General features: G+C 29.6%; 1 protein-coding gene across 1 annotated transcript in view; it reads right to left on the bottom strand.

The window, feature by feature from the left end:
* The window catches only part of LOC108686100 (large neutral amino acids transporter small subunit 2), a 22782-nt gene extending 20753 nt beyond the window's left edge, over nucleotides 1–2029 (bottom strand). The window contains exon 1 of the mRNA XM_018191190.1: nucleotides 1373–2029. Within this exon, the coding sequence (XP_018046679.1) occupies nucleotides 1373–1640 (268 nt within the window). The 5' untranslated portion in view covers nucleotides 1641–2029. The remainder of the gene's footprint in view (nucleotides 1–1372) is intronic.
* Nucleotides 2030–12469: the final 10440 nt, after the last annotated feature.

Genomic DNA, 12469 nt, shown 5'->3' with positions numbered 1-12469 from the left:
TATAAAGTACAACTCTAAAATTTAAATACTTGCAACTAGTTTTAAAAAGTAATAAAAACTAAAATAGTACCGCATAGTATAAAAATCTAATATAGTATTATAAAAATATAGTATTCAGTATTACTTTAGTTCATATTACTTTATAAAACTAGTTGCAAGTATTTAAATTATTAGAGCAAGTATTAAATTATTAGTTGCAAGTATTTAAATTATTAATTTAGTAGTTGTCAAAATTATATTTTTCTCTGAAAGTATACACTCCAGGGAAAAAATGTTATCTGATGGACATATTATATATATAATTATATAAAATGTCAATTTTATATTACAGTATATATAATTTTATATAATTATACATGAAACATTTTTTCCCGAACTGAGAGAAAAATGTACTAAATTTTAATAAATATTTGTTCAAATAGTGCCAATTAAATATTTATTAAACATGCAACATATATTTATTTGGTACAAAAATCATTAATTTGATTTATCTATTATACTATATTTTATTTAGCAAATATTTATTTTTCCGTAAATAAATGTATTAATATATGTATTAATGTATTAGTATTATTCCGTAAAATAAATGAATACTATTAGTTAAATTAGTACTGTTCAAACAATTATTTATTAAAATTTAGTACATTTTTCTCTCAGTGTAGTATATACAAATCCACATTGAATTATTTAAGCATTAAAGATTCTGCTTTGATTGTTATGGACCTTTATCCTATTTTCTATTGGTTAAATAATTCTGATTGATCATATTATTTTTCCGAGATTTCGTTTTCTAAAATTCTGAGTGTCCTGAAGAGGCTGTTTAAGTTTGATCTATAAATGCGTAAACGTGGATGTCAGTGCGGGCATAGTTGTAAAGTCCGATTTACAATTGTGTAAACATAGTTGGTAATTATAAGAATTGATCAATCACACTTGAAGATGAAGAGAATATCCAACTAATTGGTGAATTATTACAACGATCACTTACAACTACGTTTACGCCATTCTAAAATCGGAGAATTCTTAAGCCTGATCTACAATTGCGTAAACATAGTCGAATAATTTCCTCATATATTTGACTGTGATTGGTTAATTCTTACAACTGCAATCATTTACAACTACGCTTACGCAATTGTAGAATGGACTTTATAGCTCTTGCACACAGAATACCAGTAGCCAATCAATTTATCATTTTTCCATAAAAACAAAAATATGATTAGTTAATAATTGCGCCAACTTCCATAGCGTGTTGCTATCGTTCTATGTGCGGAAGCCATTACGGAATCGGAATACTAATCCCACCTTCCCCTTCCATATCGAGCGCGTTATTTTAAATTTCGAAACAACTGTTCTATAGAATTTCATCACTTACCGAGCTCGGCATAACATAGGGCTCCGATAAGCGACAGGATCCCGGAAAAAATCCAGACAATGAGAGCCTGGCCGACGCTGCCACTGTTCCTAAGCACGCCTTTGGGTGACACGAAGATACCGGCGCCGACGATGATACCGACGATGATCGCCACGCCGTTCCACAAACCCAATTCCTTTTTCAACTTGATACCTTCGTCACTGTTAGATCTCGCAGCTTTCGACTGCGACAACACCGACTTTTCCGCCGGTGCTACCTTGTCCGGCATCTTCCGTACGTCGTGTTAAAAGTTCTTTTCGAAATCGGAGCACGCGCGTGTACGCGCGCGCGCGCGTTTTCACGCGACTCGAAGTGCTCGGACAACGGTTGCCGCGGCGTGCCGCGTGGGCACTACCGCGAGTGCATGCGATGCGATTAACGGAGACATATGTGAGCAAAGCGAAGGAAAAGCGGAAGCTAAGGAAGATAAACGAGAGCGGAAAATGGATAAAAAATAGAAAAAGAAAGAAATTGCAACGCACGCGGTCACCACACGTATCACCACGTGGCAAGAAGCATCTCACGCGACGGATACACACATACACCTTACGTGCCGGGCCGCAATTGCCGAACTGCCGCTGCCGGCTGCCGCTCGTTTCTTATGACCGCGCTCGCCGGTACGCTCACCACCATCTCCTACTCTTTGACTTGATTCGCCGCTCTGCGATCGAACTGACGCGACGCTAGCGGCTAGCGACGGCCGCGCGCGAACACGCGCGCCCATTGACGCGGACACACTTATTCTGATAATTTGCGATAATTCTTTCTTCTTCGTGTCTCTGAAAATACCGACGAAAAATCAAAAGCAAATGCGATAAAAATAAATGAAATGAAAAATCTATTTGAAAATTTTATATTGTATCGATATCGGCTTTCATTCTTCACTAAAACAATGAATAATCTCAAAGCAATGTCAAAACTGATCGCATTAAAATTCAGCATTTCCTGCGCATGTAATTTCTTATTGTATTGACACCGCAGTTTTCTTGCTGTCGTTTAGAGAAATATAAACATACAACAATGTTCAGACTTTAGTTAGTAAGCAGTGCAAGTACTGCTCTGCAGTTTCTCGACGTGAACTTGGACACTCCAAGATGTTCAATGTAAACAGCGCTTTTTTTTCCAATTCCATCAGCGGAGTATTGACCGTTTCTACGCCACTGTGCCTACCTTAAACCTTACATCTTACGAGTGTCTCAATCCATATTGCATCATGAATTTGCCGAAAAGTAGATCTCATACCTGAGAAAACAATAATTCTACGAGATAGACATGAATAAAGGCAATGTCTATAATTTCATATAAAATATGATACAAGCATCTTAAATAGTAAGCTACGTCATTTTGACATTAGCTTGCTACCAGAAATATAATTGAATAACAATCGGATAAGAATTTCTGCAAAAAGATTGTTGCGTCAAGATTGTTTGTTTTTCAAACTTGATGAAATTAAATGTTAATGTTCCTTGCATAAGCATATCCAGGATTTTCTTTCGCGAGGGAAGGGGGAGGGAAGAGGATTTTATTTTTTTATTACATAAATCTTTTTTTATTACATAAATTCTTTTATTATATAAATAGCAATTTTTATTATTGAATTGCTCTTTTTGGATATTTTAGAGGCTATGTCTCCTTGTTCCCGGTTTCGAATAAAAAAAATATTAGACTTTGTAAATTATATATACCTAACTTTTATTTTTTTGACAATATGGGCAAAACACAGTTACAACAATAAAAATAAAATGTATAATTTTTTAATATTGCTATTGTTATTATTATTAAATAGTATTATAAAATTTGTACATATAAAAGAGCCTATAAAAAAAAGGAATAAATAAGATAAAATTTATTCAATAAAATTTTTAAAAAATTAAAGGATTATTTACATAGTCTTAACAAGAAAAAAATATTTCATGTGATAACAAAAAAACTTATACAAAGTAAAGTTATATGTTATTACAAAAATGAAAAAATTTCGGTGGGTTCGAATCCTCCCAATCCCTCTCCCCTAGATACGCCTATAATTCGTTTTAAATAAATGTTTTGCATTTTTAATATCTTTTCTTCTTCGTTTAATTATACATTTCATTTTATATAGGGTATCCCTAAAATTTGACATCATTGAGCAGGTGGACTAAACTGAGTCGAAAAGTTCTCTACCATTTTGCAATTTTTGCAATGGTTAACAAGATATTAATTATTAAAAATCGTTAAATATTGTTCTTCAATAATTTTTTACTCAAATACTATCAACTTTACAGAAAAATTGCAAGAAATGAAAATTATTTTTTTCTTCTCATAGAATTCTAAGAATTTTTTCAGAATTTTTTATCAACTTTAATACTAGCATTTTTTTATTTACCACCAAAGAAAATACGATATTAAAAATTTCTAAAAAAATTCTCAGAATTTTATAAGAAGAAAATAAACAATTTTTATCCCTTGCTGTTTTTTTGGAAAGTTGATAATATTTGAGTAAAAAATTATTGAAAATCAATATTTAGCGATTTTTAGTTATTAATATCTCGTTAACCATTGCGAAAATTGCAAAATGATAGAGGAGTTTTTTAGTCTTAATTTAGTCCGCTTTACCTGTTCAGGATGCCGAATTTTAGGGGCACCCTGTATATGCAAAAAGAATGACACACTAAAAAAATTTTTGGATGAAAATGGATAAACTAGAAAAATTCTGATCAATTTAAATTCTGGTTATATCTCAACTAGAATTTTAATAAATCTATTATCAGAAAATTCTGATTTGTATTTTTAATTAGAATTCCATTAATTAGAATTAATGCAACCAGATTGCTGTTTCAAATCAACAGTGCAATTAGAAATTATAGACTTTTTGATGACTACGTTTAATCGTGTTTCGCAACAATTCTTGCAATATATGTATATTTCTCGTTGAGTATAAAAAGGCACATAAATTCTCATAATTGGAAAATTAGAAGTTATAAATAAAATTCCCGAAAAATACATTAAATAAAAATATATCAAGTACAAATATACCAAATAAAAAAATTGACTAATGAGACTGTAAATTGTATACAATTATTTTATTATATTGTATATAAAAAACTTTATCATAATTAAATTAATAGATATATAATACAAATGACATATGTTTCGTCTAATCTTTTAGCCATCAAATAAAGTGACCAGATGCAATGCATGTGAAGTAGAACATCCATCATGGAAAAGTAGTACAAAGGTAGTACACTACCTTTTTTTCACGAAGATTGACAAAAAAAAAGGAAATGAAGAAGCAGGTATTGTTTGATCTGAGGTCTGTATTATTTTGTATTCTTTTTAAACTTCTTTTAAACTTTTGTGTAAAAGATTTTTAAATATAAAATAAAATAGGTAAAAAAAAGCGAAAATACTGAATGCAAAAAGTACAACGCGAGTAAACCTAATGTATAATTAACATCTTGATAGCAAACCCTACAGAAACAGATTGATAGCAGGCCTTACTACCAATTTTTAATTGCAGAAAGACAACAAATTGTACACAGAGTTTGTATTATCTGATATTGTCAGAAATATAACAAAGCTTGCTAAACATGCTTTGCTAGCAAATTGGTAGTAGAAACCGAACAAAGTCTTGCAACTTGACGGCAGATTGAGAGTAGAATCTAGATTCGAGCAAACTCTGTTTGATTTCTGCCACTAATCTGCTGATATAGCCTGTCAGCAAGCTTTGTCAACAAATCAAACGCGGACACAAATGGCTATGGTTTTGTAATCAAAATCTGATCGAGTTTGCTGTCAATTTGGTCCAAATTGTTAACATTTTGTTATCAGGGCATCTTAAATCAGTATGGCCATTTTATGCTAAATACTCATCGGTTTAATGATCTTAATGTTTTATTCCATGCTTATTCTGTACTATGTGTTAATATATTTCATGTGTGACAGGGTCACAGTGACTTAATAATTTTCGATCTCCTCGTTCGCTCCGAAGTCCCCAAAGTAATAAGAAAAGAGTTTTCAACACATTGAAAATCCGCCCGGACGCTCGAAAAAAGAGTATGAATGGTCACTCTACATCAACAATATATAAAATCGCAACTCAAGAATAAAAAAACTTATAACAAAATTGTAATTATGCATATATGATAGTCAATTGAATCAGATTAAAAGTTTATACAAAGTGACAAGTAGATGAACCAAGAGTTTAAATTCTGACATGGCAACTGTTTGGCACATCTATTTGTCACTTTATATAAATTTCTAATTCAATTTATGACTACGATCTATCTAATATATAATATATATCTATATAATATATATATAATTACACACTTTGCTATAAATGTTTTTTTAATTTTCGAGTTGCTATTTTATATTTTTATTATATTGCTATTATCATACATAATATGGTCTTAAATATCTTATACGAATGTATTTATCCGCTGCGTACTTGTGAGATTATTTGATCACTTTATATATAATATTCAGCCTTTCTAACTAAATTTAGAAATTACTTTCTAAAAATGGATTGGTTAATTGTCTCGTAAGGATCATGGCCATAAATATGCCTTAATAAGTATTCTTTTATATAGAACTTTGCTGACAATAGTTAAAAGATTAGCCGAAACGTATGTCATGTATTATATCTCTATGATATCTCTAATGTATCGTTAGTTACAATAAAGCTTTTTATACGAAATAATTGCACATGATATAGCGATAATTCCAATTAGTCTATTTCCTTATAATGGGATTTTATTTGTGTGTTTTTGTACAACAAATTTTCATACAACAAATTTTTCAAGCCTGTTGATTGGTTGTAGGATAGAGAGAATCATCCAAAAATTCTCTCTCTCTCTGTTCTGTATACATTTTGTCGATAAAAACGCACAAATAAAATCCCATCCTTATTTGATAATCGATCTCGATAAATCTTTGCGAGTGTATTTATTCTATCCGAAACAATTACAACAATCTTTGTGCTTAAACGTTAAAAAGTCAAGAGAATACACTCATAGTGTTAATATCGATAATGATATAAGCTTATCTCATACGTACATTATAAGATAATGCTACAAATTGTAAGTCTGTAGATAATACATAACCCAGATAACGTACGATTGTCCGTTTTTTGTCGTACGATAAATTTTTTAATCATATTAATTGGTTGCAGAACAGAGAGATTCTTGGATATTTCTGTTCTATAGCCAAATTGACAGGTTTGAAAAATTTGTCATATAACATAAACGGATTAATGTAATATTAATCTTAAAGATGTTGTTTATCCCGACTTTAAACATATGTAGGTGCTCTATTTAGAATTAAACTCCCAGGTAAAAAATTTTTCATGAATATGTACAAACATACATAAATATTCACAAATATGTATAATCATGTATGAAATATGTCCATACATGTTCGTACATCTCTCTTTCTTTTGTAAAATTATTTTTTAGTATAATAGAAATAATAATAGTAATGTGAAAAAATCAAATTAAAAAAAATGTAAAAAAAATTACTTATGTAATTACATATAAAATTATACATAATTGTGTACAAGTAATTTTTTTTACATTTCTTTTCAAACTTGATTTTTTTTTAAAACATGTGAAAATTATTCTTTTAATTATTTTTAATATTTTTACAATACTATTATTATTTCTATTACATTAAAAAGTAATTTTACAAAAGAAAGAAAGATGGATGAACATTTATAATATGGACATATTTCATATAAAATTATGTATGTTTATGAATATTTATACATGATTATATATGTTTATACATATTTATACATATTTATGCATGATAAATTTTTTATCGAAATATTATTATTTGAAATGCATATCAGATTTGAAATTTTGGAAATTTACAATGTTACATATATGATAAAAATTTGAAAAATCGGCTTGATTTTTCGTTAAAAGTGTCAATTAAAAAAATAATATCTTGCGAGATCTTGTACGTCTTGCTTTCTTTCCGAAGAATAATAATATTTTATCGTATATTCTTCTAAGTGTTGCAAATTGGATTTTTTTACAAACTACATTCTGTAGTTTATAGATCGGTAATGCATTATTATAAGTTTGCAAAAAATGATTCATTCGCGACAGTCAAATTTTCGTCGCGAAGACTCGTTTCATATTTTTATTTTGCAATATTATACTGCAAATAGTGCAACGATATATGTTTCACTTCGCCGTAAACATTCACTCACGAGTGTTCTTTGCGCTCTTGTAACTTTGCGTTGATCGAAGGCATTTAATCAATGTGCAAATTCGTCGGTCGCAAGAACCGTTCGGGCGGCGATCACGCGAGTCGCATGAAGTGTGATGCGTTTCGATACTATCGACGTACAGCGACTCGCAGCGATCTTCACTCCATTCGCAAATCGCGGCGCGTGCCGCCGCGTACGAAGGATCATATTTCCCCGTGGAAAAGCACGATCAGCATACGCGCGCGCACAGTACTGGGAGGTTGGCGGAGTACTAAAGCATCTCCCGTGTCCGAGCAAGTCTTCTCGTTGAAAACCACGCATCATCCTCAGCATTGGCGCGACGCGAGTCAAAACACCCAAATGCTGCAACAAGCATTGAAAGCTCCATATGGAAAATATTGCAAGCGCGGAACACTTCTGGGATTCTTTTTGCTTGAGGAAGGTTCTCATGTTGTCATTCCTATTAAAAGACGTATATCAAAAGAATGGAAAAAGTATTGATCAATTCAAAAGTATATGAGCGATATTCAACAATTAAAAGATTAATATTAAATATAAAAAAAGAAAAGTAATACAATATTACTACTGCATTGCTTTTCTTTTTTTTTTAAAGATTCATTTACTGCAATAATTGTAAAGTTGTTATTTAGTTGCTTACAAATAAAAAGAATGAAAACATAAAGAAAAAATTTAAAAAGCATATTTTTAAAAAACATACTTTTATTTCTACATATAATATCGCATAATCAATTATTACATCAAAATTGCATATTTTAAAATTAATATTATAATATTTTAATGGTTTAAAATATTCAAATTTATTTTTTGGAGTATTTTGTATTTTGAGTTGTATTATTAGGTTTGTTATAATCAATGAGCAATTTGTGATAATAGTTATTCAGCAGAGAAAACTGATAAATAAACGCTCAATGATTTTTTAAATATATTTTTATATTTAGATCTAGCAAAGAATTAAAAGCAAGAACTAATCACATTAAATTAAAAATTACTGACCATTGATTTATAAATTTTCTCTTCTGAACGTACTTAAATTGATATATTTCTAGCTACAATATATTGTATAGCGTTCTACGCCAATGATGTCGCACGTCCGTTTCGTCAGTGCTGCGCAACCATTTTCGTTATTATCATCACATTATCATTTACGCGTAGTTTATTCGTATGTGTGATCGCATATGCATGCTGTTTAAATATGAATGAACCGCATTGAGTCAATAATTGAACTTCTTATCGTGTTTCTATCAATATCAAATTTATTTTTTGCGCTATATATCTATAAAATGTGAAAATTTGAAAATTTGAATTTAAACAAAATAGTTAAATACTTTTAAGTCGCTATTTCATTTGGTACGTTTTCCGTTTTATATACATTTGTCATATAACCAAAATGCACAAATAAAATAGCACCCTTACAAATTATTAAAATTACAAAATCTCTTCTTTTCTTTTTACATATACAGGATGTTTCTGAAATAATCACTAATCATACAATGTTATTTCTAATAAAAGAACTGAATCGAAAAATCTTTTCTATTTTGTAATTTTCGCAATATTTTTTTTTACCCAATGAAAATGTCTAAAATCAATGTATAAGACAATAAGATGTAAGACTTTAAAGTATCTTTAAAAGTTCTTTAAGAAACAGCTTTAAAATATTTCACAAAGAGCACTGAAAGATATCTTAAAATTTTTATACATCGATTTTATTTGTTTATTCGGCAATGTTTAGAAATTAATATTTCGTTAACTATTGCGAAAATGATATAAGATTTTTCGACTCAATTTTTTATTAGGCATAGCACTGTGATGATTAATCGTTAAGAAACACTCTGTATATAGACAATATTTAAGATTGATAACTTAATTTTTTGTTAAATCAGTAATCATTGCATATTTCCAAAATATTTATTTCTTTGTTCCTATTTGTTTAAATCTTGCATATACTTTAACGATAAAATATAAATAAAAAAAAATTTGTTTTATTTAACCTAAATTTACTCATGTAAAAAAACTAATTATTTATATTTTCAGCTTCCAGTAAATGAGAATGGATTGAAATGAATTTAGATTTTCATTTGCGAACAAATGAATTCTTTTCAATTCAAATGCGTTTTTATTCATTTACACGAAACATATTTCTATGCCTTTGAATCTAAAACTAATATTTTGTGTACCTCGTGAATATTTCTTAATTCAAAATTTTAAATAGAAAATACGATTTTTCAATCTAATTGAATCTAAAAGAAAGTATTCCATTCAATTAAGTTTATAAAAAGTAAAAACCATGAATATTTAAGTATGTATTTGAATGGATTCAAATGAATTAAACTCACAATCCATTTTAATTTTTCATTTCATTCTTGTTTACTAGACTTTATTGACATCTCAAATTGCTAACAATAATAAAATTGGAAAATTGCTGTTTCAAATTTCAATTTAAATTAAAATTTTGCGCTAACTACAAAATACAATTTATTCATAAATAATATTTATTTTTTATCTATTTATACGCAGTTTTCATGTGAATTATATAATATCCTTTTTTATAATATCCTTTTTATAATATCCTTTTTTTATATCTTTAGCTGAAAAGACAGGAAATAGATTTTTACAGTCGGGAACGCTCGACAAGAATAAAGTCTTCCTTTATTTTTAGGAAAATCAGGCATTAGCGCCGATTATGCTGGTATTCCCGATATTCACTATGAATGTATTGTAAACGTAATTAGTACCCAAGCAGCACAGCAGCGCTGCAAAGCGCTAAAAAAGCGCTTATATACAATTTTAACGTTTTTTTAACATCTTGTAAGCACTGTGTGCTATAATGTAACATGAATTATATAGGTTTTCAATATTCAATGGTGTATACGAAATACGATTTTGCTCTTTGGAAAATCCACCATTTGAGAGTCACTGTGCGGCAAGCTTCCGCCGCTACGGCGTGTATTTCTCCCCTTTCTAATTCACACCGCGGTTTCCCGTGTGGCCCTATAAAAATAAATTTTGACGCCAGCGCGCAAGATGTACAACGGAAATCGGTAAAATTAAACGATTATAGCTGGCTCAATTCTTCTTTGAATTAGTGAAATGAACGATGAGATTTTTCTCGGATGAAAGTTCTCGATATAGGTATTTCGAGCATTATAAATTAGCGTCATGACGTAGAAATTCTGTAATATAATAATGACATGACGAAATATAACATTATTGACAGGGAAAAAATTATTGCGTAATTGAAAGCTAATTACATTAACGCGCATCGATCAAGAAACGATATAAGACGAATTAATGTTCATAAATTTGATAAAAGGTATCTTTTTCTTTTTCTTTCTTCAGTAGTGCGTCCCCTACGATGAGTTCAATTTGGCCAGTAGTAGTACATAGCCCATATTCAGAGCGCTCTTTTATCGATAAAAGCGCGCTTTTATCTCTAGAATATAGTATGTGTAACGTAAATTATAGCATGTTAGCGCGTAACATCGTTATAAGCGCATTCTGAATAATGGGCCAATAAATATATCAATCAATTAGGTAATGTTTCAAAGTCCCCTACGATGAGTTCAATTTGGCCAGTAGTAGTACATAGCCCATATTCAGAGCGCTCTTTTATCGATAAAAGCGCGCTTTTATCTCTAGAATATAGTATGTGTAACGTAAATTATAGCATGTTAGCGCGTAACATCGTTATAAGCGCATTCTGAATAATGGCCAATAAATATATCAATCAATTAGGTAATGTTTCAAAGTCAAGAATATAATTCAAAAACGCGCTTACAAAAAAAGTGTTTGTTCGCGCGCACATCGTATGTTTTAATATGCTCTAACATATTTCTATCCTGATAAAAATAAAAATCTGAGTAAATCGGATGTAACGGGAGAATAACGGAAATATAAACGAAACTTCTAGAAAGCGAAAATTGGAATAATGAAATGTGAAAAAAGCATTTATACTATCTCGTTGATGCTACGGTGATAACATATATAATACCAAATATTTGTTTACATTAAGGCACTGTGCACAATAGAAGGAATAAGGAATTAGGAATAAAGAATAAACGATTTTAATCTATCAGAAACCATATATTCTGATGTATCTGATTTCTCATTGAATGAATTCAGTACTACGACCGCTCATTGAGAGCTCAGTGAGCTCTTATATCTATTTGGTCTATATTTTTAGTTTTAACGGAATATCCCAATCAGATGCAAGAGCTCATTGAGTGCTCAGAGAGCGGTTGTAGTACTGAATACACTCAATGGACGCAATCAGCAGACACAACAGTTGAGTGAGCACTCGCAGCTATTGATGTATTCTTCTAAAGCTAAAATTCTGATTGGATGAGCCGAAAGAATACACTATAAATAAACAGCGAGCACTCAACTGCTCAGCAAACGAAAATGAATTGAAATGGATTGGAAATTTTTAATCCATTCGTATCGGTATTTTAAATCTATAAAAATGGATTGATTCCATATAAAAAAATTTTATATATGTAAAAGTTTAAATAAATTAAAGTAGTAATTACATGAAATTCTATATTTCTATAGTTATTATTTTAAAACTTTTATACAAAAAAACGCTAGCTGTATAATAAAGAAAACGTATTAATATAAAATATATATATAAAAGCGATTAATTTAGATATTAATTAAATTTAAATATTAATTTAGATATTAATTTAGATAAAAATAAAGAATTTACATATGTAACATTTATTGCACATATTTACGTAATTTTTTATATCTCTATTAAATAAAAACTTCAGAATATATTTTTACAGTACAACTTTTTTTTAACTCGGTTGAATTAAAACGAAAAATTTCTTATTCATAATTCTGAATAA

This window comes from Atta colombica, unplaced genomic scaffold (genome assembly GCF_001594045.1).
Source record: "Atta colombica isolate Treedump-2 unplaced genomic scaffold, Acol1.0 scaffold164, whole genome shotgun sequence".
Taxonomy (NCBI): Eukaryota; Metazoa; Arthropoda; class Insecta; order Hymenoptera; family Formicidae; genus Atta; species Atta colombica.
This window is presented reverse-complemented; position numbering and strand designations above follow the sequence as displayed.